Below are 26,307 nucleotides of genomic sequence, written 5' to 3' on the forward strand. Positions count from 1 at the left end.
AGGGCATGCCCCTCAGTGCTCTGTCTACACCAAAGCATGCCCCCCTCTGTACTCTGTCTACACTGGAGCATGCCCCTCAGTGCTCTGTCTACACCAAAGCATGCCCCCTCTATGCTCTGTCTACACTGGAGCATGCCCCTCTGTGCTCTGTCTACAAGGAAGTGTGCCCCCTCCTCTTCATTTGCACACAGCAGGGAATTCCTTTGACTCCCAGATACACAGCCACTGCTCTGTTCCAGCACAGACTGGCAAGGGGGCAAAGGTGCTGTTGTCGGGGGCTGGGGTGGGGGCTGCCTCTGCTCCCAGAGAGAGTAGGGAGGGGGCCACCCCCTGGCACATGCAGGGAGGGCTGGAACTAGAACCCTGGACAGCCAGGTCTTTGCAGAGGAGCTCAGTGACTCTGCTTCTATTCCGAGGACAACAAACAAACCTCTATTTGAACACAGACTCAGAAACATGTTCCGAAATCAACACAAACCCATTTCCAGGCTGGCCCCTCATTGGCGGGCTCGTGGGGGCGGCTGAGCTCAGCCATGGGCTTTGATTACTGCTTCCCCAGCCTGCCCTGGTCCTTCCTGGGGGAAGCGATAATTCCGGCAATTCCGAGATTCCAGTGTCTGCTCTGTCTTTCAGATTCACCAGTTTTCCTTCATAGTTTTCAGCATTTGGGTTCCCTCCCCCTGCATTCACAGAGAATTTAAGCTATTCCTAGGACCAGGGAGAGGGTTCAATGGACCCAGCACATGCTTTGTCTATAGACGGGTTAAGTTCTATTCCCCTAAGCATCGCCAGGATCAATCCTCCCCCAAGCACTGAGCCAGGAGTGGCCCCCAAGCCTGCTGGGTTTTGTCCAAGACCCCCCCTCCTCCATTTTCTCTCTGTATCACAGATTCAAACTTTTTGGGTCTGAAATAAGTGATATCTTATTATCACTGTTATGTAAGGCCAAGAAATCGAGCCTACACATGAAAGTGTATGAAATCACAGTTCATTCCAAAGAACCATATAAATTCATAGGAAAAAAAATGCCTACAGCCGTGAGAAGCTGTGGGTTCCTTCCTCCCCCATGTACCCCCAGCAGGCAACCTGTCTTGCTTTTCCATTCCCCCTTGATTTTTGGTTTGGGGGCCCTACTGGGAAATGCCCAAGGGTTACTCCTGGTGTGGTGCTGGGGGACCATGTGGTACTTGGGATCCAACCTGGGGCTCTTGCATGCAAAGCTCCAGCCCCCAGAGCTGTCTCCCAGACCCTGCTTGCTTCCCTTCTCTCTAAAGAAGCCCCTAACACGTGGATTTCCAAATCAAATCTTTACTAGTACCTATTTTTAGGGTTGGAGCGATAGCACAGTGGGTAGGGTGTTTACCTTGCACACAGCCACCTGAGTCTGATTCCTACATCCCTCTCAGAGAGCCCGGCAAGCTACTGAGAGTATCTCAGCCACATGACAGAGCCTGGCAAGCTCCCCCCCCCGCCCCCCCCCCCCGCCGCCCCCTGGTGTATTCCATATGCCAAAAACAGTAATAAGTGTCACAATGGAGACGTTACTGGTGTCCACTAGAGCAAATTGATGAACAAAGGGAGGACAATGTTACAGTGCTATTTTTTTAACACTGTTAGAGTCATTGTTTCCCTTTGATGATTTGCCTTTCCTCTCCCCTGGGGGTTTGAACTCTTATGCAGTGGCTCTGTCTTGGCTGCTGTACATTTTTTGGTGGCTGCCACTTGTCCGTCCCATCCACCAGGAAAGAAAATGTGAGCTGCTTCCCATGGGTTTTTTTGTTTGTTTGTTTATTTGGTTGTGTTTTTGGCTATAACTATGGTGGTCAGGGGTTACTCTTGGCTCTGTGCTCAGGAATCAAACCTGGGCCAGCTGCATGCAAGGCAAACGCCTTACCCACTGCACTTTGCTCGGGCCCCTGTCTTCTATCTGCTGTCACACAAAACCCTGCTGTACTATGTGTTCGTGGCCATGTTTTCCAGGAGCCCAGATGAGCATCTCTCAGGCTGACGGGAAGTGGATGGGAGGGTTCAGGTCACGGTCAGAGAGGGAAGCCAGAGACGGAGCAGTTGGAGGCACGCGGGACAGGTGAGCCGTCTCTGGGGATGCCGTGTGTGGGCCCATCGCTCGGGTTGGAGCAGGACTGGGAGCTGCAGGTCAAAGTGAAAGTCAAGGAGATGAGTGGTGTTGGGCCACCCAGACAGGCTCTGGGCTGAGCAAGACAAGGGTCGGGCCAGGCTGAGCTTCCGTGTGGGAGTAGGAGTCGGGCCAAAGAGACTTGGACAAGGATCCCTGAGTCTCCCTGAGCCAGAAATCACTCTGCTGGTCACCAAGGGGAGACAGAGCAAAGGACCACCCCGTCTACCTGTCCTGGGATGGGATGGAGGGTGCAGAGGGTTTACTCCTGGGGGCAGAGGGGCGCTTTTGGCAGGAGGCTGCCAGACTGCCCAGGCTCTGGTGCCCACTCAGCCTGGCAGGGCCACTTAGCCTTGTTATTCACAGTCTTGGGGCTGCTGTTTGCCTGAAAAAGGGGGACACTGAGCCCCAAGCCCGGAGTACATCCCAACAAAAGCTGTGTTCTCTTCTGCTCCCTTTGCCACGAGAGGATTTTCTAGCCTCCAGGAGCTCCTCTATCTGGGGGTCATTTCCACTGGAGGGAGAGGGGCAGGAGCCCAGCAGCTCCTTCTCTGAGGCGTCTGTCTTCATGAGGTGACAGCACTGAGCAGGGGCAGGGCAACCTGATGATGTGCATTTTAGTCAGAGAAAGGGACCACATTCAGATGCTCTCTCTCTCTCTCTCTCTCTCTCTCTCTCTCTCTCTCTCTCTCTCTCTTTCTTTTTGGATCACATCCAGTGATGCACAGGGGATACTCCTGGCTCTGCACTCAGGAATTACTCCTGGCAGTGCTCGGGGGACCATATGGGATACTGGGAATCGAACCCGGGTCGGCCATGTGCAAGGCAAATGCCCTACCCGCTGTGCTATCGCTCCAGCCCACATTCAGATGCTTTCTCCTCGAGCTTTTCACCCTGTCCCCCGGGGCAGACACACAAACTAGGGGTGACCGGGAAGGGAAACCAGGATGGGAGACCTGGGGGCGGGGGCAGTGGGTGAGCTGGATGGAGGTGTCAGGACCATGTCACAGCAGCTGACCGCAGAGACAGGAAGTCAGTGGACATTTTGCTAGAGCCAGAGTCACACAGGTGTCAGTGGTGGGCCATGTTCCTGGGGGGTTCGGGGCTTCACATCAGGTCAAGTGGACCCACCTCCCTATTCTCTCCCATCCAACAAGTTCTAGGGGCAGCAGAACATTGTGCAGAGGTGCAGTGCCCAGCTGGGCTCCACCCTGGGGGGCTCCTCCTGCGGAGCATGGCTCCTTCAAGCCTCAGCTCAGCATCCCAGTCTGTCCAGCCCAGTCACTGTGATCTGAAGCAGACCCCAGGTCTACCACACCCAGAGGCATCAGCGGGCACCCATCTATTGCATGGTTGCAGAACCCACGCCCCCAGCTGGTTTCACTTTCCCCAAGTAGAACTGATCATTTTTTGTTTGTTTGTCGTTGGAGGAAGGGGGCGTGCCTGGCACTGCTCAGGGCTTCATTCTGGCTCTGCACTCAGGGTCGCTACTGGAAGGCTCTGGGGACCATAAAGGGGAACTGGGTCAGCCACATACAAGGCAAGCGCCCTGCCCACTGTGCTATCTCTCTGGCCCGCAGAACTCACCTCCTTCACACACCAGCTCCCAGCCCTCGGCCTGCAGCCCCCAGCTCCCGAGTTCCTGCCTGTCTCTGTGAAGGTCTGTGGGGGCTCGTGAGAGTGGGACATCAGCACTTGCTCCCAGGTCTGTCCCGGGGGTGAGGGGTCAGAGCCAGAAGGGGTGGCACCCTGCTGTGCTGCCCACTCTAAGGGCACAGTGGACAGCGCCATGGCTGCACAGTGTCTATGATGCTGCCTCTCTCCAGGCTCTAGGGGATATACCTGAGAAGCAGAACGGCTGGGTCAGACTGTTCTTCTGGGCACCGCACATGGCCCTGCTGCAGCCGCGCTGTTTCTCATGCCTGCCCGCAGTACACAGCTGCCATCTCTCTGTGGCCCTCGGCCCTTGCCAGCTACTCGTCTGTGGCCATCCCAAAGACTGGGGGTGGCAGTCCGACACTCAGGCCCTCATGCCCCCTGCCCTCTCCCTCCTTTCTGGGCAGCCCTGAACATCCACGGACTCTGCTGACTGCAGTTACTGCAGCTACCTCGAGAGTGCCGGGCGCAGATAGTGGGGTGCTCAAGGCTGCCTTGCCCAACGCCCTGCTCTTGCTACAGAGTAAACTGGAGCAAAAATACTGGCTGCTCTACCCATCACTGCTGACCCCCACAACCCGACACAGCGACCACACAACAACTATTCCATGAGCAAGAACCGAATGGTGCAAAAGTGGAAAGGATAGTAGGAGGTGGTCCAAGGCAGATTCTGGGCTTCAGCCCAGGAGAACCCTCATTCCTAACCTGTGTCATTCAGCAAGTGACCTCCTCGCTCTGAGCCTCAGTTTCCCTGTCTATCACACACTGACCTCCGGGATGCTGGAAAAAGGGAGGCCGGTGCTCTTAGCGGGTGCCCCACTCACTGCTCCTCGGGGGCACAACGGGCGGGTCAGCAGGCTCAGTGGGGAGGAAGGAAGTTCTTTCCCGGATCCGGGGGCAGTTCAGAGGGAAAAGTGTTTTCTCCCACGCACAGCCAGAGGCTCAGGGACCCCCTGAGCAGGGGGTCAAGTAGGGGCGGCCACCCCACCTGCCCAGGAAAGGAAAGGGGGATGCTGGCGGGGACAGAAACCTCCTCCTCCAGCTGCTTCCACGGATGTGGGGAGCCGGGAGATTGCGCCAAGAGCGGGTCTGCTTGGCAGAGCTGTGGCGCGTGGGAGGTGACCAACACACTGAGGAAGTGTGATCATCCGGGTCCCCCAGGGACGCTGTGACAGCCACCTCGAGAGAGCCGGGCGCAGATGGCGGGGCGCTCAGGCGGACGCCCACTCCCGAACGCACGCACGGGCTCCGGAGGGGGCCTCTGGCAAAGCTGTTCGCAGCAAAACTCCAAACTGCAAGGAACAGCTGGCACAGGAGAGAAGCCGCGCGGGGCAGCAGATGGCAGCTCCCCGCAGCACAGTCTGCCACCCGCGAGGCCAGGCAGGTGTCATGAACGCTGCCGCGCTCCCGGCACCCCGGTCCTGTGGGCCGGTCACCGGGGGGCAGGCGGGAGAGGGGACTCCCCCGGACCGTGCTCTGAGGAACACTCTGGCCGGACCGGTGAGCAGGAGAGGATTTGCGGAGCCCTAGGAGAAGCCACTTTCCTACACCACGGATCCTCCAGCTGAGTTCCAGGCAGGAGAGGGGCACCTGGCACCGGGCCCACTGAGGGAGGCAGCCAGCCCAGGCCAGCAGTAGTGAGACCCAGGGACATAAGAAGCACCAAGCAGTCCCTTGCCTTGTCACATCAGCAAATGTCTCAGAGGCCAAGAAACCTCCTGGAGACGGCAGGTGTGAGTGGGCCTGGCCAAGGTTTGGGGACGAGTTGGAGCCAGAGCTGTACAGGAAAGGCTCTCACTGCCATGGAACTCGCTGCTGACAAATGCGCCTTTGCCCCTTTTGAATGGATTCCCCTCAGATAACCACCTGTGAAGAGTGATAACACAACAAAGGCCAACTCAAGTTTAATCCCCAAGTCCCGTATGGTCCCCTGGGCACCGCCAGGAGTGATTTTTGAGCACAAAGCCAGGAGTTACTCCTGAGTACCGTGGGGTGTGACCACCCAAAACCCTAAAACAAAACAAAACGAAAAAAACAGAAAATAACATGATGATGATCAATCATCCAGGCTGAGAAGTCTGGGCCTTTCTGGAAGGGGGGAGGGCACCCCCACTCCCCCACCCCACCACCAGAAAGCCCAGCTGCCGCCACTCACATACATCTGATATCTTGCAACATAGAAACGGCCAGCTCCACACCTAATCTCCGAAAGAATAGGATACCTCTGAATCTTCCCAGATAGACTGTTCTTGGCTGAGAACTCAGGGGCCTCCTGGAATGGTGTGTGTGAGTGTGTGTGTGTGTGTGTGTGTGTGTGTGTGTGTGTGTGCCTCAAAGGCCCAGCAGCCCCCACCCACACCCAAGTCCCTCCCCCATGGAAACAGCCCAGCTCCACAACTGAACCTCATCAAACTGCCAAGCCACCAAATTGTTCCACCTCCAAATTTCAGAGTACTAATAACCCGGTAGGCGCACAGCAAGTTTGATGAGAAAGCTGCATAGAAGCCCACCACGCACGGTGAGTGAAAACAATAACCCAGGAGGCTCAAGGAGCACCGACCGGCTCAGTAAATCCTCAGATAATGACTTTAGTAACACCATTGTGAGATGTAACAATGATCACAAACTGAATTTCACTGATCTGTTTTTTGATAATTCCGTTTGGCTTTGTGTTGCAGCGAGCAATATGAAGTAAATGTGCTTGTACCAGCAAGGGGGCAGGTGGAGTGGTGGGTGGGAAACTGGGGACATGAGTGGAGGGAAGGGCACACTGGGGATGGAATTGGTGGTGGAACACCGAATGCCCAAAACAACGGTATTTTGAACAACTTTGTAAATCATGGTGTTATAATGGGGGGAAAAAAACAGAGAACAGGGATTAAAAGCTAAACAAAGAATAAAATGAATTTCCCTCTGCAGCACCACGTGTTGAGACAGTAGCCCCTGACGGGATGCCACCCCTCCTGTATGGGTTAAGGACAGGCTAAGCACCAGGCCTGGGGTGTGGGGGCGGAGTGATGGCCACCGCATGCCAGTCTGCCCTCCCGTGACCCTGGCTCGGCACACCTCCGGATTCTGGTGCCACATAGCAGCCTGGCGCTTTGTGAGCAGGAGAGCCCAAGGCTGCAAGAGGCAGAGCGAGAGGAAAGGAAGACATGGGTACTGCGCAGGGCTGGGCAGGAGAGAGCAGAATCCAGACTGACCCAGAGGCAGGAGAGTGCAAGCTATACTAGAGAAAACAGACTTGTCAACTGTGTCACACGGTGATGCCAGGCGAGACCAGTGCTTGGGTCAGGGATGGGATCGCCTGACAGCTGACACGGGCACACTGCATCTACAGACGCCCTCCTGCCAGGAGATTCGTTTGTTTATTTTTTTTCTTTTATACTGTGGGCCACACTTAGAGGTACTCTGGGCAGCAAATGTGCAGGGTCATCCAGGTGCAAGCAAGCCCCTACCCTATTGCTTCCAGCCCCAGGGCAGAAGATCTGGAGAAAGTCTCTACTGGGGCTCCAGGAGACAGGAAAGGCTACAGCCAAATTACTCATCAAGCAAAACAATTGAGAATAGCCTGAAAGAAGCATTGGTGGAACAGGGAAACCGTTGGGCATGTGCAGCCCCAGAGACGGTGGGGAGGATCTGAAGGAACACAGCTACTTGAATCTACGTGGTGAATTCCAAAATTCTGATGAGGAACAAAAGATGCAAACGTGCACAAAACCACAGACAGCTCATCGTATTTATATCACATTCTCACAGGCAAAACAGACAGAGAGCTGGTCTATTTCTTGGTTGGGTGGTAAGGAGTGGGTGACTATTGCACTGGACTTCATTAGGCTGGCTGGAGCGATAGCACAGCGGGTAGGGCGTTCGCCTTACAAGCGGCCAACATGGCCGACCCGAGTTCGATTCCTCCGCCCCTCTCGGAGAGCCCGGCAAGCTACCGAGAGTATTCGATATGCCAGACACAGTAACAACAAAGTCTCCAATGGAGACGTTACTGGGCCCGCTCGAGCAAATCGACGATCAACGGGAGGGCCTTCATTAGGCTGCACCCAAATGTGTTTGAAGATACTTTTCTATTTAAGTTCTTTACACATGGACATGTACCAAGATAAAATGCAGGAAATGCCAAAGTCACCCTGCCCCCTCTTAAAAAAAAAAAAAACCCTGGAGATTTGTAAAAACAGCTTTAAGACTCTACAGAATGAAAAAAATTGAAAATGACTTTGATATAAGATAGTGGACACAAAACATAACCACTGAATTTCTTCTGGCAGCCCCGGCAGCCACACCCATGTCCCACCTCTTCCACTATATAAGCTTACCTACCGGCCTTGTTACAGAGACTCATAAATAAATCTCAAAAGAGATCGACTAATTGCAAAGATTTCTTGGATACCTGCTCCTGGCTGAGGCCTCAGGGACAGGCCAGCTCCGCCCAAAGCCCCAGCAGTCGTTCCCATACCCCAAAGCCACTGTCTTGCCTCCGGCTGGACTGTCCAGTTAAATATTCTTGGTTTTCTGGAGCTTCCGGCCACATCTTCAAACCCCACTGACATCTCTGTAGTAGCATACCCGACTGGATGGGATGTAACGTAGAAGCCAACAACCTCAACTAACAAAAACTATTAACACCAAAGGCTTAACCTGCAACAGCAGCTCAGTAAACCCTCAGACGAGGACTTAATGTCCCCATTAATATACAACAATTTTCACCAATTTTCTTCTACAGAAATATTTCTTGATCATTCTGTTAGCTTTTTAGTGGTGATAAGCGATATAAAATACATTTTTGTGGGTCTTCTACGAGGGCAGGTGTGAGGGACGATTGGGAAAATGGAGAGAAAGGTGAAGTGGTGGTGGGATTGGGGTTGGAAGATTGGATGCCTGTAACAAATCGCCATGGAACATGGTGGCCCTCAGCACTGCCAAGGAGGCTCAAAATAAAGAAAACAAACTCTTTCCTGAATCTAAGCTCCATCTCTGTTTGTTCTAGATAAACGTGAATGAAGAAGATGACCTTGGCAGATCCATTTGATGATTTTTAATTAGGGAAGCAAAAGTGGGAAAAAAAAGAAATGCAGGACTGGGGAAAGAGCTCAAGGGTTGAGTGCAGGCTTTGCATGGAGGAACCCCTGGTTTGCACCCAGCACCATAGAGTTCCTCTGAGCACCAACACTGGGAGCCACCTCTGAGCAGTTACCACTGGAGTTTGCCCAAAAAACACGTGCCCCCCCCCCAAAACACACACACACATCCCCAAACCCTAATGATGACTGAAAGGGGAATAAAAGCGTATCTGAGGCTCTACATTTCTCCCCACTTCCCACAAAGCTGCCTTGAAAGCTACCTTGGGTTGTGCATTGGTCGCCTCCTGCCTTCTCTTGCCTGCACCCATCTCGCATTTCCTGGCCTTCTGGCCGCTAGCTCATCCTCCACATCCTCCTCCTCGACCAGGCTCTGCAGGGCCCTCTGTGGGGCCCCAGGTTATTCACAGGACACAGGTGAAAACTGCCTGAATAAGAGATGATGGCTCAACTCAACTGGCATGACAGAGCCACCAGAAGGAAACAAGGTCGAAGGGGACCAGGGCTGGGAAACGTCTGAAAAATGGGGCTCCAGAGACCACCCTGTGGATCCACACTGGAGGGAGGTGGGGTGGATAAGGTTGCAGGGAGCAGATATGGACCTTATCCTGCAAACCGTCACTCCTGAGAACCAGTGGGTGATGGATGTTAAGTGAAGCTGCACATTGAATTAAGTGCCTAAGTTCAGTTTTAGAAATGAAAACGGTGCGTATTGAGTTTTTTTTTTTGGTTTGGGGGTCACACCCAGTGATGCTCAGGAGTTACTCCTGGCTTTGCACTCAGGAACTACTTCTGGTGGTGCTCAGGGGACCATATGGGGTGCCAGGGATTGAACCTGGGTTGGCTGCATGCAAGGCAAGTGCCCTACCTGCTGTACTATTGCTCCAGCCCCACATTTTTCAGTTTTTGTTGTTTTGCTTGGGCAGTTCTGAGGCTCAAACCCAGGACCTCACCCATATGAGGTGTGAGTTGTTCCAGACCCAAGTCACCTTCTTGGCCCCTTTTTGGTTCTTCTCTCCCCACCCCCACCCCAATTGTTCAGTTTGTTTTTCATTTCTCCTCTTACTCTTTTAATTAATTTTTAAAAACTTCCTTACATCTTGTTGAGAGCGCGTTATTATCTCTTGCTCCCTGGGTACACTTCTCCTGGTTGTTAGCTCTGCTGGCTCTGCTCTATCTCTTTGTATATGAGGTTGGTAGACAACAGGGGGGAGAAGCCATTGCATTCTGAGTGGGAAAGATTCTGATCAATTATGTTATCAGTCTTCTCTGTATAAAGGCAACAGCTATTATTAGAGAGCAAAAGACTTGGAAAATAACCCCAATATGTGTCCTTATTTAAGCAATCACATAAGATTATACACCAGCTAATTATGAGATAAATCAAAACTAATAATGCAAGGGTTTAGAAGCAAAGAGAGAATACAAACCATGATGTTTATTTTTCCCTTCTAAAAATCTGTTCTGAGTATATAATCTAAAATGTGGGCAAAGAGCTAAGCACATAGATATATACTGCAATTATTAACAAGAGGGGAAACAACGGAAATAGCTTAGATGTGCTAAATCAGGACTATCCATAAAACAGAATGCTCACAAAGATTTATTGGTTACAGTGGAACGACTTATGATATAATGTTCATTTCAAAACCTAGTTTCAACACTGCAAGCAATAAAGATTAGAATTAGCTTGACAAAATGCTAACCATGACAGTCTCCGGATAGATGGTCAGAGTTTGAATTTTTAGAGTGTATTTTTTCCTCTATGTTTTTCTACATACGGCAAATGTTCTTCTAGGATCCATACCAATTTTACCCTCAGAAAAGAGTAGAAGCAGGGCTGGAGAGATAGTACAGCAGGTACGGCTCTTCTCTTGCACATGACTAACTTGGGTTCGATCCCCAACATCCCCTAGGGTCTGAGCCCACCAGGAGTGAACCCTGAATGCAGAGCCAGGAGTAAGCCTGAACACCACTGGGTGTGACTCAAAAACAAAAGAAAAAAAAAGAATAAAGGGGCTGGAGAGATAGTAGAGTGGGCAGGGCACTTGCTTTGTGTGTGGTCAACCAGGTTTTGATCCCCAGTGCCCCATATGGGCCCCTGATCTCCACCAGGAAGGACCCCCGAGTGCAGAGCCAGGAGTAAGCCCCGGGCACCACTGGGTGCACATCTTCGCCCCTAAAATACCCAAACAGGAAAGAGTAAAATGTAGATAACGCAAATAGAAAGGACTGTGAAGAACTTAAGGACTGGAGAGACAGCTCAGAGGATGGAGTGCAGGGTAGCATGTGGGAACCCAGGGTTCCGGCTTCAATCCCAAGTACCACATGGCCCCCTGAGCACCTCCAGGAACAAACCCTGAGCACAAAGCTGGGAGTAGGCCCTGAGCGCTGTTGGATGTGATCCCCAAACTAACTGGTATGACCTCCAAACAGAAATGAAAGACTGAAACAAAAGCAGATCTGAAACTCTGCCATGAGACTCAGCAGAGAGTCTTTGAAAACTCTTTTTGAAAGTGAGTTGGGGTTCGGAGCATGTCTCTATCACAGGAGGCCCTCCGAGACACCCCATTTCTGAGTAAAAACCAAAGTTCACAAGGGACACCTCAGGACTGACACAAGCCCCATCCTTCACTGTAAGGTTTGCTCAGATCAAATGGCACCACTCGGGAACAGATGGTGATGGGCTGATGAGAAGTGACATCCCAGGATCAAACATCAGCCAGCACAGATTTACGGCCCACCTGGCCCCAGGAGGCCACCAGGCTGCATTCTGTATTTCTTCACACCAGTCCCTTACAGATAACAAGGCCAGACTAAGCGCACCCTCCCACTGGTCTCTGTTCCCTTTTCCCAACCAAGACAGCTTAAAATCCCACTTGGCCTTTTCCAGGCCGTGGCTCTACCCCAGCCTCACCAGGGCCCAGTAGGTTCTGCACAGGAGTGCACCCCAATAAACATCTCCGATTTCTTCTCTTTTACTGGTTCTGTCCCTCTGTCTGCACTGGATGAGGTCTCCGCCCATCACTCACCTTCCTCCACTTCTACTCCAAGGAGCCCTGGGGAGCTCCAGGCCTCTGCTGAAGTGTCCCTCAGTCCTGCACCCTCCTCCCCCCCCCAAACCATCTCTACCCCCCTTCCCCTGAGCGAGGCCTGGCCACCCATGACCTGCCAGGGCTCAGGGCACTGCTTGTCCACCTTCTGCACCTGAGAAGGGGAGGAGGTGCAGGTGCCCAGGGGCGAAATGCGCCAGAGAGCAAACTCCTCCTCAGGGGGCAGGAGCCAGTCCCAGGAGTGAGACAGTCCCAGGAGATGAGAGGGGGGTGTCGGGGCTGAGCATGAGACAGTCTCAAGAGATGAGACAGGGCGCCAGGGCTGAGTGTGAGATAGTACCAGGAACTGAGACAGGCCGTTGGGGCTGAGTGTGATACAGTCTCAGGAGATGAGACAGGACGTCAGGGCTGAGTGTGAGACAGTCCCAGAGATGAGACGGGGCATTGGAGCCGAATTTGAGACAGTCCCAGGAGACATCGGAGCTGAGTCTGAGACAGTCCCAGGAAATTCAATCCCTTCCAACAGGAGGAAGATTCGTGGCCATTGTTGTGGATCAGATCCCCAACTTCCTTTTTGTTTGTTTTCGGGACACACCTAGCAGTGCTGGGGGCTTGCTCCTGGCTCTGTGCTCAGGGATTATAGCTGGCGGGGTTTATGAGGACCCCATGAGGTGCCAGGGATTGAACCCACATGGGCTGCATGCAAGGCAAGCACCTCGACCCCTGTCCTGTCTCCCCAGCCCCAGGAATCCACTTTCCCTCAGACTCAACACTCATCCCCGGGGGCTGACATCCTAAGTGGCCTTTCTCTGTAGTTCTCTGTCACAGAGATCAGATATTTTTCTAAGAAAGAAAGGCATTAGGAAGTCAATGACTCAAACCCGGCAGGAACATGCCCCCCTTTCAGTAGCCCCAGGCATCCAGCCCTGAGGCATGTCCATTCCCTGGGGGGCCCCCCCATGTCCCCTCAGCCTGCTGCCGCTAAGGGAACAGAACTCTCTTGATCTCTCTGTGTTTTATTGGCCTCTAGAAACCCAAGGACAAGCTGATAGCAGAATTCAGCAGCAAGTCTCTGCCTTAGGGGAGATAAGAAAATTCACGCTAAGCTGTTTTAGAGTTTTCTGGGCATTGGAAGGCTCTGGAGATCAGGCTGGAATGAAGGTGGGAAGGGGCTTCTGGGGACTGCGAAGGAGCACGGGAAGGGGTGCCCCCCCAGCGTGGAGCTGGGAGGGCATCTCCCCCACAGCCCCGCAAACATTTATGGTTGACTCCATCTCCCTTCATTCTATTCCTGGCAGCTCCTTCCTCTCTGTTCTCCTTCAGCCTGGCTGTGACCATCACTTCATGCTGCTCAGGTGTCTCCCGTGAGATGCCGATGTTTCCCTGCTTGGGATCACACCCAGCAGAGCTTGGAGGGCCAGATTGGTGGCGGGCTGGGGTCTCACAGGTACTTCGCCTGTGCTCTATCTACCACATGAGCTAGGCCCTCCATTGACATCAGATACAATGTTGCGGAATCCCCCTCACACAAGATACAGTGTTGCAGAATCCCCCTCACACAAGATACAGTATTGCAGAATCCCCCCTCAGGGGACCCATTGACTAAATGCAGGTAGGGGGAGTTGGGGGGGGGGAGGCAGAGGGGCTGGAGGCTGCAATTATTCAAATAGACTAATACTAGAAAGGTCTCAAAGTCAAAGGGGATTTCTGGCTGGGGGCCTTTGGTGTTCACAGAGCACCCACTGTGAGTTCAAGGACTTTGCTGAATTTTCGCTGCATCTGTGAGATAGAGACTGGTATTCATGGCAGAAAAATAGGAGCCCTCCAGCCAAGACAGAACATTAGTTGGGCTGCTTTGCTAATCTTCAAAAAAGTGACATGAAAAAAAAATGACAGAGAGTACTGTGGGGAAGACACTTGCTTTGTATGCAGCTCACCTAAAGTTCGACCTCCTGCACTCCATATGGTCACCTGAGCACAGTCAGGAGTGTGCCCTGAGCGCGGAGTCAGGAGTGAGCCCTGAGCACAGAGCCAGGAGTGAGCCCCGAGCATTGATGGGTGTGGCTGCAACATACAAGCAAATAATAAAACCAGAACAGAAAAATGAAAACCCACCTCAAACCTAGACATATCTCAATAGAGCAAAAACTCCCACCACAGTGCTCTTAGGAGGAACTGCAGGCTCAGCCTACTGAGTTCTGGGCTGGGAGGCAGGTGTGAGGAGGGGTCCCCCTGGGGAGGAGCGGGGGAAGCCAGCCAGTGAGTGCAGCACCAGCTTATCTCTGGAGCCTTGGGCTTATCTCCAAAATTGAAGGCTAGAAGCAGCACAGACAGCAGTAGACTCCTGGGATTTGATGGGGAATAATCTCATCATCCCTCAGGCCAACAGCTGCTCACTGACCTGCCCCTCACTGCAGGCCCTGCTGTGGGGGGTGAGGGGGTGGGGGGATGGGAGGTGTCTCCGGGTGTCCAGGACTGGAACTTGGAAGTGATGCTCAGCTGAGAGAGGAAACCCCTGAGGAAAGCTTAGGGAGGGGACAGCTGACTGCTTGGAGGCTGGGAGTCAGTGCCAGCCGGAGACCAGGGCGGGACCAGGGCAGAACCCAAGCCTTCACCCGCAAAAGAGGAAGAGACAGAGGGAGTGGCTGGGGGCCACAGAGGCTTTGCAATGTGGCCAACAGGGTTTCCAGAAAAGTGAAGATGGAACAATGATGACGTGTCAAGACAGACATGCCTGAGAAATCTGGGGCCGGAGAGACAGTAGAGTGGGTAGGGTGTTTGCCTTGCCTGCAGCCAACCTGGCTCTGATCCCTGGCACCCCAGATGGTCCCCTGAGTGATTCTTGAGCCCAGAGTCAGGAGTAAGTAAGCCCTGAGCATCACTGGTGCATCACTGGTGCAGCCCCCAAATCAAATTAATTTAAAAAATCTGGATGTGGAAAACCAGGTGTTTATGTGCCCGCCCATCCGTCCCCTGCAGCCGCTGCCCACCTGCTATAGTTTGGGCATGCTTCGCCCCTGGCCACTGCGAGCTTAGATGCGGCTTCCCCAGCCCCAGAGTGGCGGCCCGAGACCCCACAGCTCCCTTCCTTCCCCAGAGACTGACCACAGGGTGGGTCACAGCAGGACTCGTGGCTCACCCAGGTGTGCTCAACCACCCACTCCCGTGATCGTCCCACTGCGCCTCATTTCCTCATCAGTCCAAGGGGATGCCTACAGCACCCATCTCGGGGCCATGAAGGGATGTGCTGCCAGGCCAACACCTAATCTGGGGCAGCTACTGCTATAAGCTGAGCCCTCGCACTCCCATCCCGCATCACGCAGCGTCAGGAGGTCCCCGCCCAAACCTTGGACCCCACAGGGCCAGCAGGCCCCACCCTTGCCCCTGGCCAGCTGGAACAGCCCTCCCAGACCCAGACCAAATGTGAACTTCCCTATATGTAAGCAGGCCAGACCCCTCTCCCCCAGCTCACTCATCAACCCCATCACCTTCCACCCCCCCCCCCGCCCCTCCACTCCACCACCCCAGGCCTACCTCTCTCTGCTCACTGCAGATCTTACACAGCCACAGGGGCCGCTTGTGGCCGGGGGAGGCCTCGATGCCACACTTGGTGCAAACTTTCTGTAAGAGAGAGGACAGGGGCATGTGAGCACTGCAGCCAAGGGCCAGAAGAGCAGAGGCAAGGAACGCTCTGTGGACATCACGGGGGTGAGGGGGTGAGTCTTTTGCTTAAGGCTACAGAGGCAGAGAGCACTAAGGGCACAGGCCCTGTTGAGCCTGCTGTTGGTGCGGGGCACCATGGCCATGCCCGGGCCCGTGACAATGCAGATGCACCTGCACCATCACTGCAGTGAGGGTCGTGTGGAGAAACCAGCTCGCTGGCACTCCTGGCTGCAGCAAAGCCCTGGGGAGGGAGAGCAAGGCAGACGGTGCTGGTCTCTGGGAGCAGAGCAGGAAACTGAGCTCCTCAACATGGAAGACGCACATCTGCTGAGAGCTGTACACAGGCCTCACTCATGCCAGACAGGGAGCGACACCGAGGATGCTGAGCGCTGACTTGGTGCCCGATTCTGCCTCTCTGAGAAGCACGAGGCCCTTTGACAGAGGTACAACTGGGGGCGTGCAGGAATCTGAGCACCTGCCCGCAGCAGGGACTCGGTCGGGCTCCGGGGCCATCTTCCCCGTTCACCAGACCAAGTCGCCCTCATGGGGGTCTCTGAGTGTCCATCTCTCCTTCCAAGGAGTCACTAAGCTCCTAACATCTTTTCTCTTATTGTTAGTCTTGGATTCATACCTGGTGGTGCTCAGGGCTCGCTTTCGGCTCTGTGCTCAGGAATCGCTCCTGGCAGTGCTCGGGGGACCAGATGCTGGAAACAGAACCCAGGTCCAAGACAAGCGCCCATCCCACTGTACTATTGCTCTGACCCTGAAACTCTTAACTTCTAAATGCCAATTCCATGTCCCTGAAACATAGAGCCACATGCTGGGGGCAGCTGGCTGGGCCAGGAGGGAGGGAGGGAGGAAGGGAGGGTGGCTCTGGAACAGTGTGGGTCCCCGGCCATTCCAGCAAGTCTGATCTGCAATCGCCTGATCCCTGACCACTGTCTCATCAGCTCATCTATCTTCTGCGTCATGGGGGCTGCCGGGCCTCTGCAGGGCTGGGGCTGCTCCCCTGCCCACCTTGCAGAGAGGCACCCCGATGCCCTTCTCTGCAGCCTTCCAGCGAGCAGAGAGCACAGCTCTCGGCAGTGGAACGTCATCCTTGAGGCTTGGCAGAGCATGTCATCCCCTCCAGACAGGGCAGCTGAGCCCAGCGCTGCAGGAGAGGTTGAACCAGTGAGACTCCAAGAACGTGTGCTGGGTGTGTCCCACTGGCAGGGATGAGGGGCACTTCCTGTCCAGGTGACATGCACCCTGCCCCCTCTTGGCTCTCAGCTGTGGGAAGCTCTGCCCTTCACAGTGAGGAGCCCCAAGCTCTCATAAGGGGTCCAGGCTCCGGGTGTCGGCTGCCGTGGTCACTCAGGAGAGGAAGCATTGGGGAAACCCAGCGCCTCTGCTTCTCTCTGCAGCACCACTCAGAACCACAGACAGACCATCCTCCTGGGCTGTCCACACCAAGCCCTCCCGCACTGCCCACTCCGATTGCCACTCAGGTCTGGGAGGGTCAGCAGGCTTGGGTGGACCCTTGGGCAAGGAACTCAAAGCCCTTCTCGGCCCACCTTCAAAGTCCTATTTGTTAGATGGGCTCAGGATCTGATCCCCGCGAGTTATCCAAACAACTTAACCAAGAGCTTCCACACTCTGGATTCACCCAGGACGCACCCACCACCACCACGGGTCAGTCCCTGGCCCTCCTCTCTGGAGCCTGCAGTGCCAGCCTGCATGGCCCTTTCCATGGAAGATGCCAGAGAGACAGCACAGCAGTGAGGCACTTGCATGTGGCCCTCTTGGGCTCAATCCTCGGTAGCACCTACGGTCCCCTGAGCCCCACCAAGAATAATCCTTGAGCACAGCAGCAGGAGTGAGCCCTTAACACTGCTGGGTACGCCCCCCCCCCCATTCTCCCCTGCAAATATATAAACAAAATTTCATTCCTGATGGCTGGAGGCAATAGCCTGGGCAGGCAGGGGAGTAAGGGAGTGTCCTCCACTGCAGGACGGAATGCAGGACATGGGCACAGTGGGGAAAGCGGCCTCAGTGGTGGACCCACAGGCTGCTCCTGCTGCCTCCTATGAGATTATGGGCTCCTGGTTCTGCCCATGCCTGGGCACCGTGCCAACCCTCCCACTGATCGGCCCCCATGCCCGGAGTTCCTGATTCCCATCACCACCTGGAGTTGGCCCACACTGGCCGTTACCTTGCTGATACAAATGGGCTTGCGGGGGACTAGGCCTGTGGCAGATGAAGCTGGCCTGACCAATGAGACATCTGTGCTCTTGGGGCCGGGAAAGAGAGCAGGAGAGAGGGCAGAAGGAGATCTGTCCTGTCTCCTGTCCACACGCCATGGGACACAGAACAACAGCAGGCAGGGCCAGCTGGTCAAAGGCCTCCCGGTCAAAGGTCAGCTCCCAGATGTCTGGGATAGCACGGACAAGTGGCCTGTCCCAAATATTCCATCCATCTGAGCAGTCCAGTGGTGAGGGTGGGCAGGGGAAGGACAGGGCATAGCTGCCCAGCTGGTCCTGCTTTCAGGCCTCAGTCTGTGTGCCTGGTCAGTTCCTGCCGCTTGTCCGTGGATGGTTGGGTGGGGGCGGGGGGGGGCGGGGAATCTATGGGCAGCAAAGAGACCACATGTTCTCCTGGGATTGATAAGTGTCATGAGCCCTCGCATCGCCCCCATGGGCTCGGCCATCATTCCCAGGTTCCAGGAAATAAAATGAAGCCCACAGGAGGCTGGCACTGTGGCTCAGAGGAGGGGCTGGCCGGTCTGTCCTGGACAAGCAAAGGGTTCCCGCCAAGCAGATCTGCCCTGGTTGCGGGAGCGCTGGCTGTCCTGGTGTGGCTGCCAGGCTCAAGCTTCCCCCAGCCAGGAACTGGGTCTGAGCATTTAACAAACCACGTCCAGCTCCTGGTCTGGCATGGCACACCAGCGTCAAAACTCCTGGCCTCAGCCTGCAGCAGCTCTCCAGGCCCTGGGTTCAGCCACGCCAGGGGGGCTTCCTTCTCCAGACAGCTCAGGACCCAGTCCCGGTGACACCTCTGAGCAGAGAGCGCCAGCCATTAGGACCCAGCCTTGCCCGCCTTGCTCACCCCTGAGCCTCTTCCCCTCGTCTGTACACTGGTAGAAACAGGCAGACTCAGGCCCCAGCGGGAGTCCGGAGGGGGATGATTCACTGCCGTGTTAGCGCCATTAGCACAGTCCCGGTGAGCGGCAACAACAGCCAGAAGAGTGACGGCGCCCGTTACCTAAGCCCAATGCAGAGCCACCTGTGAGCCCTCTGCCCTCAACCCCGCTCGGAGTCCCTCTCGAAGGGCTCGAATTCTCACTGCCCCCGGGCCCCCATCCTGCTGGCCCCTGCACCCCCTTTCACCGGGCTGGGCTCAGGAGGCCTCCTGGTAGCTCTCCTCACCCCCACGTTGGCCAGCCTCCAGCCGGTTCCTGGCACGGCAGCCAGAGTGATCTTTTCAAGATGCAAATCTAATCAAGTCACTTCTCCTGCTCCTGCCAACTTAAAAGCCTCCAGAGGGCCCCTGCTGTTCTCCAAGACCACCCCCTTCCCCACGGTGCCCGCTCAGGCTGCCGGGCGCCCCAGGCTCTGCCACTCTCCCCAGCACCCCCCTCGGAGCGCTCCAAGTCCTTATGTTTCCAAGTCCTTGAGCTGCTTCTCTGCCGTGGAGACCTGACGGGGAAGTTCTGGGCCGCACTCTCCTAACGAGCATCCCTCAGACCCACGCCACTTCTGCCAGGAAGCCCCCTCTGATCTCACCAGCTGGAGCCTCCTTCCCTCCACTGTCCATCCTGCCATGCTTCTCTCCTGGTTGGAACCCTGTAATCACCTCCTGCCCAACTAGGGGGCAGAGGCCATGTTTATTTCTGGCCACTCTCTGGTTGGCCATGCCTGACACAAAGAACGGACAGAAGCAAACGGGAGCAATTTTCAGGATGAGCAATGAGGACTCCTGATTCATGTCCCTCCTGGAGTGCGCCCCTGCTTCTGGGGGACTGAGACAGGCGGGAATGACCTGGGTGGGGTCTGACGATGCTGACCTGGGGCACCCCAAGCCCTCATGCTCCCCGAGCCGTGCCTCCCTACCTGCCCTGCCCTGGCTCTGCAGGCGTGAGGAGGTCCTGGTGCCGCCGGCTCCAGCTGGAGCGCTTCCCCCTGGGCAGAGCCAGCCAGGCAGGACCTCCGCGCTCCTCAGAGGGGGCATGGTGCCAGACACGCAGACGCCAGCAGTACTCAGGGCCAGCCATGAGGGACACCTCAGAGCAGGGCCAACAGCCACACACCTACCAGCCCAGCCCAGCCTGCCCGGAGCACCATTTATCACACTGAGTGTCTTCCGGTGATCAGCCAGGCAAAAAACAAAAAACAAAAACAAAAACAAAAACAAAAAGGATGAAATTGCATTCAGATGCTCCATACTGCCCAGAGAAACACCGGTGGCACTGCCAAAATGAACACGGGAATGGTTAATTGAAAAATATTTGGTGCTGCAATTCCAACAGGCATGATTCAATCCTCGATGGGAGGCGTTGCAGGAAATAGTGAGTGTGAACACGGCACGGCCTTTTGTCCTCCAAGCGTATCCCAATAGGAGCCAATGAACTAGCAAAACCCATCTGGAAAATGACTTTCTTGAGAGTTCTAATCAACTGAAGTTTGCAGGTGAGACGTGCTCTCATTGGGAGCTACACTGCAAATGATGTTTGGAACTGCGAAAAACGTCCCCCGGTAAGGAAGAGGGAAAGATGGCAACATTTAGGAATGAAGGTGACGCAAAGATGTACACACACACATCTACCCACGCACACATACTCTACGGACATGCACACAGACACACATGGGAACACTCACGAGCACATACATACCCACACATGAGCACACTAACATGTGCTCATACCCACACATGCACAAGCACACACACACACACATGCACTTGCATACCCACATGGACACACAGGCACACGTGTGCAGAAAGCCTTGTGAAGCATAGTCACATTACATGCTGTGTCTCTGATGCTAGAAATTGAATCTTCAGCAAGGAAAAAAATCCAACGGTCTTGGGAAAAGTGAGGCAGCTTTAAAAATAATGATGCAGGGGCTGGAGCAATAGCACAGTGGATAGGGCGTTTGCCTTGCACGCGGCTGACCCGGGTTCGATTCCCAACATCCCATATGGTTCCCTGAGCACCACCAGGAGTGATTCCTGAGTTCATGAGCCAGGAGTAACCCCTGTGCATCTCCGGGTATGACCCAAAAAGCAAAATAATAATAATAATACTAATGATGATGCTGCAGGCCAGGGAGATAGCTCAAGGAGCAGAGCCCCTGCCAGGCACTGAGCACCATCCGCAGCACTGCAAGACGGCCCTGAGCACTGCTGCTATGGCCAAGAATCTGAACACTGCCAGCCACAGGGGCTGAACTCTGCTAGGGAAAGCCCCTATTTAAAAAAAAAACAACCCATGATACAAACAGAAAAAGTGAAAACTGTTGCAAGGTATGTACTGAAATGGAGCAATAGTCATGATAAATTAAGTTTAAGGAGTCTGTTATAAACAATATGCATAGTATGATTCTCAACCATATATATATATATATATATATATATATATATATATATATATGCATATGTGCCTGACTCTATTTAGAAGCTGATATATGCACAGAAAAATGTCTAGAAGGATAGCGGCCAAAATGTAAATCATATTCTGTTGAGTTAAAAATCTATTTCAGATGGATAAACAGAATTCCTATTTAAAGGAAGCCTATGCTACATGCTTTGGGGAATCACTTGCCTCCCTTCAAGTCTAGATGAATTAAAGAAGCAGAAAACATCTGTGCAGATGGGCAGGTGACAGGACCTGCTGGTGTGCTGTGACTCAGATGTCAGCTTTGCCTCACTGGGTCCCGGGTGACACATCCCCTTGCTCACCAGCTTAGCCCTGCCCGTAGCCAAGTGTGGCGAGACTTCACCAGTCCCAGGGGGCCAGGAGGTCAGAGCTAGCTCTTGTAGGGGCCGAGCCATAGTACAACAGGCAGGGCACAGGCACATGGCTGATCCAGGTTCAATCTCTGGCACCCCATATAATCCCCCAAGCATGGCCAGGAACAATTCCTGAGCACAGAGTCAGGAGTGAGCTCTGAGTACCACTGGGTGTGACCATCCCCCTTCAAAAAATTAAAAAAAGAAAAGCTAGCCCTTGTCAGATTCTGTACCTTGAACCCAGATTCCACTACCAAATGACTAAAAATAGTGAGCTATGATGTACAGGTGATAAATATTTATATGCCTTAGCAAGCACGTGCGCTGCACCAGGCTCCAAGCCAGGTGTTTTAGCCTATATTTTAAAAAAGTAAAGCAAGAGTTCTTACTGAAATTTACTGAGAAAGATGTGAAGGGAGAGAAAGAGAGGAAATACAAGTTCAAGAGGAGAACATGGCTTCTCCAGAGTGGAAGAGGCAGAGACACAAACACAAGCAGATGTGTTCAGGGGAACAAGCTTCTCACTTAATTCTACTCTCTCCCTCCCACCCCCGCCCTACAGGGGAGGTGGCACACTGGCAGTGCTCAGAGGTTACTCCTGGCTCTATACTCAGGCCTCCCTGCTGTATTATTGCTCCAGCACCCCCTCACTTAATTTTCTTTTCTTTTCTTTTCTCTTTTGCTTTTTGGGTCACACCCGGCAATGCACAGTTACTCCTGGCTCTGCACTCCGGAATTACTCCTGGCAGTGCTCAGGGGACCATTTGGGATGATGAGAATCAAACCTGGGTCGGCCTCCTGCAAGACAAATGCCCTCCCCACTGTGCTATCGCTCCAGCCCTCCCTCACTTAATACTTACAACTGCTTCTCTGAGATGGGTGTGACTGGCTCTGTTGCAGTGAACGAGGATGACTTGGCTGTGGGGGACTCAGGTATGTGATGCCCGGCTGAGTGGGCACCAGCAAGGCAGGGCCAGCTCCCCCTCCATCTTCCTTGAGCCTCAGGAGGATGAGGGCACAGCCAGGACCCTCCTCCCTGACTTTTGGGCGCAGTGGGCGGCCAGCAGGGCTGGGGGCTACTGCCGGTGGCTCTGGTTGCCTGTAAGTGCTGTGACAATGAGGCCCCAGAAGACATTGCTGGAAGACCCCCAACCCCTGGGCTGGGATGGTCTGAGAAAAGCCAGTAGGAAGCCAAGAAGTGATCTATAAGGGAGGGTGGTCTCTTTGCCCCCCACCTTCGCCCGCCAAGGAAGGGTTGACCGCCTCCACCCCAGCTGCAGGTGGTGAGCACTGATGCTGACTGTGCGGCCCCTCTGGCACTGACGCAGGTTCCTGTCCCCAGCAGAACAGTCACTGAGTCTGCCCAGACCAATGTCACCCCCGCCCCCAGCCCCACACCCATGCCAAAGGCAGCAGATTTGAGAGGAGCCCCTTCCCTCCACGGTGCCCTAGTGGCGAGGGCACTGCATCCCAGAGGAGGGGGTCCAAGGTCCAGGCCCGGCTCTGACAACCCGCACTCAGGAGCCCATGATACCAAATCGTGCCCGGATGGGGTCTTGGCATCCCTTCTGTGTCCGGCCTTGCCGAATGCATCTGTTAGGATGCAGACCCACAGCAGCACCACGGGGCTGACACTGGAGAAGGGGCCACTCCAGGGGCTAGGGTGATGAGAGTGAGTGGTGCAGAGGGTCCCGGAGCAGCAGAGAGAGTTTTCAGAGCCCCAGAGAAGCGGGTCTTGCAGGACAGAATGGAAGTACAGACACTGGGCACACATGGGGACACTGGGGGCAATAGCTGGTCTTAACATAAGGTGTCAAGGGGATTTCCCCAGAGGCAACGTGCAAACCCAGGCCCGCAGGACAGAGCCTCAGTCAGACCTGCCTGGAGTGCTGAGGGATCATGAGAGGGACAAAGTGGACAGCCTGCACAGACACCCCCAACAGATACACACCAAGAGACACCTCCCCCCACACAGACACACAACACCAACAGACACACACCCCCAAAAGACACACCCCTAATAGACACACACACCCCTCAACAGACACCCCTCAACCTGCTGGTAGAAGGACACAGCCCAGGCCATGTGGGGTGAGCACACACACACACACACACACACACACACACACACACACACACACACGCTCCTGGACCTGGATCATAGCTAAACACCTTGCGTCCCCCAGACACAGGTCCATGCGGCTCCACACAGACCATAGGGTGGCCAGCTGTCTCCCAGGCCATGCACTGCACAGGCCAACAGCTCTGCAATGCCCCCTAGGCTGGATGGGAGGTGGGTGAGGAGGTATGTGTGTGTGTGGGGGGGGGGGGGGGGAGGCAAGGGGTACTGATGAATGATACTGGTCTCGTTCCAGGCCACCTGGTCATGTAGTTTCAGCTCTGGGGCTCGACAAGGCACCATTTATCAGGTTCTTGCTCTGTGCAGGGGGGAGGAGGGGTGTGTGTGTGTGTGTGCACCCGCCCACATGCAGTACAATCCTTCCAGCATTTCATTTGTGTTCAGGGTGTGAACTTTCATTTTGTTCCCCTGTGAGTCCTGCTGCTAGTGGCCCAGGGGTAGGGTCCCTGGAGGGGCTGCCCTCCCTCACAATGAGTGGGCTGTCCTGTACTGCAGGAATGGGCTGGGGGCCCTCCTTGCTTTTTGTTTGCTTTGTTTTGGATTTGGGGATATGCCTGGCGGGGCTCCGGGGCTACTCTCAGCTGGGCTCTGGGGCCCCTGACCTGGATGGCACCCTGGCCTCCTGCACTCCGGCCCTGAACGATGGCCCCAGCATGGCAGCCATAGAGAACCGCAGCCGGCTTTCTGCTTTCCCAGACAGACCCACAGGAGTGCAGAGCTGACGGCCCCAGACGCAGCCTGCTCCCTCCTCCCCAAGGCCAGCCCTGTTGCATAACCAAGCTCTGCACTCTGGAAGCCCCAAGTCTGGAGGCTGGAGCCTCCCAGATCATGCCTGGTCTGCCCCTCAGGCTTGGCTGTGTGGGCGTGCCCCCCACCCCAGGCTGAAAGGAGCCACCACAGTTGGGGGGGGGGGGGCTTTTGTTGCCCTGTGAGTCCTGCTAGGGCCTCCTCTGAGTCCAGCACAGCTTCCCGATGGGGGGAGGAGGCTGCCTGGAGGAAGGATGCTCCCACTGCTAGCACCAGCCAGGCAAGGGGCTCCCGGCAGCCCCCCAAGCAGACTCGGGCTCTGAAATTCTCAGGGCCTGAGCCCAAAGGAAAGGGCCAGCATGAGGGGCCGGAGCAACAGTACAGTAGGCAGGCCTTGCACAGGGCTCACCCAGGTTTGCTCTCCGGCATCTCATGGGGTTCCCTGGCCACCGCCAGGAGTGATCCCCGAGTGCAGAACTGGGAGCACCACCTAAGTGTGGCCCAAATACCAACATAAAACCAAAGAACTGCTTGGGCACTGAGAGATAGTGAGATAGTGCAGGGCCTAAAGTGCTCGTCTTACCTGCAGCCAACTCCGGTTCGAGCCCCGGCACCCCCAGGACTGACCCCTGAACACAGAGATAGGAGTAGTGCCTGGGCACTGTGGTGTGAGCCCCAAACCCTGAGTAAAGAAATAAAATTGATGATTTCAAAGCACTGTGGCACTGTCCTCCCGCTGTTCATTGATTTTGGACACCAGTAACATCTCCATTATGAGACTTGTTGTTACTGTTTTTGGCATATCGAATATGTCACGAGGAGCTTGCCAGGCTCTGCTGTGTGGGCGGGATACTCTCGGTAGCTTGCTCCAAGAGGGATGGAGGAATCGAACCCGGGTTGGCCATGTGCAAGGCAAAACCCTACCCACTGTGCTATTTCAAAAAAAGAAAAAAAAAATCCTTCCTGCTGCGGGCAGGCTGCTGTTTCCCTGGGAAAGTGAAGCAGACTTTTCTGTCCTCTCCTGCTGTCTTCTCCCCGGAAACAGGCTGGGAGCACCCCCAGCTGCGTCCAGGCCCAACACTGCCCAGAGCATCAGCGAGCACATCCTGGCCTTGCAGTGGGCAGAGGCCACCAGGCTCCAGCCTGACAGCAGAGACCAGAAAACAGGCACAGACGGGTGAGAGACGGGTGAGAATGCTCCTGGCTTCCCGCCAGCCCCCACGCCAGGCCCTCTTGCCTGGTCTGCGCCCTGTACTATAGGTTCTCACAGGACTCCGCACAGGCAGGCGCCGTGCTCCCGTCTACATACTACGTGACGTCTGAGTCCAGAACACCAACCTCTTCCACGACGCCTTCCCTGATTCCTCCCCCCACCTGCCCCAAAGGGCGCCTCCCCTCCTGGGTGCTCCCAGCAGTGGGGACACATCCCTAGAGATGAAACTGCACCTGGTTCTCTAGTGACCACGCTGCCTGGTGACCTGGAGGAAAAGGACGTTTCTCCCCCATGCAGGGGGGGAGGGGCTGAGTGACCAGCACACAAGTCCACCACGCTGGGGTCCAGACATCCCCTACATTCTGATTGAGCCCAAAGTCCCGCGAGGCAGATGCGGCCCCTGGGCAAAGCAAGACCTCGGGCAAACCTGGCAGATTAGCCCTCTGAGCCTCAGTTTCCCCATCTGTAATGCTGGGTGGTCCTTCCCACAGAGCAGAGCTGGCCAGGGTGAGGAGGAGCCCGAGCCGCCACAAGGGGCCGGCGTCCCTTCTCCCAGCCCCTCACGGACCTCCCTGGCCCAGGAGCAGTCCTGACAGAGCCTGGAGAAACGTGGCGGGTGGCAG

The 26,307-nt window shown here is 54.9% G+C and overlaps 1 protein-coding gene across 2 annotated transcripts in view; it reads right to left on the reverse strand.

The window, feature by feature from the left end:
* RPH3AL (rabphilin 3A like (without C2 domains)) overlaps positions 1–26,307 on the reverse strand; it is a 93,473-nt gene that overhangs the window by 42,033 nt on the left and 25,133 nt on the right. For both annotated transcript variants that reach the window (XM_056127261.1, XM_056127262.1), the window contains exon 5: positions 15,468–15,554. In XM_056127261.1, the coding sequence (XP_055983236.1) occupies positions 15,468–15,554 (87 nt within the window). The remainder of the gene's footprint in view (positions 1–15,467; positions 15,555–26,307) is intronic.

This window comes from Sorex fumeus, unplaced genomic scaffold, assembly GCF_029834395.1.
Source record: "Sorex fumeus unplaced genomic scaffold, SorFum_2.1 ptg000063l, whole genome shotgun sequence".
NCBI classification, from domain to species: Eukaryota; Metazoa; Chordata; class Mammalia; order Eulipotyphla; family Soricidae; genus Sorex; species Sorex fumeus.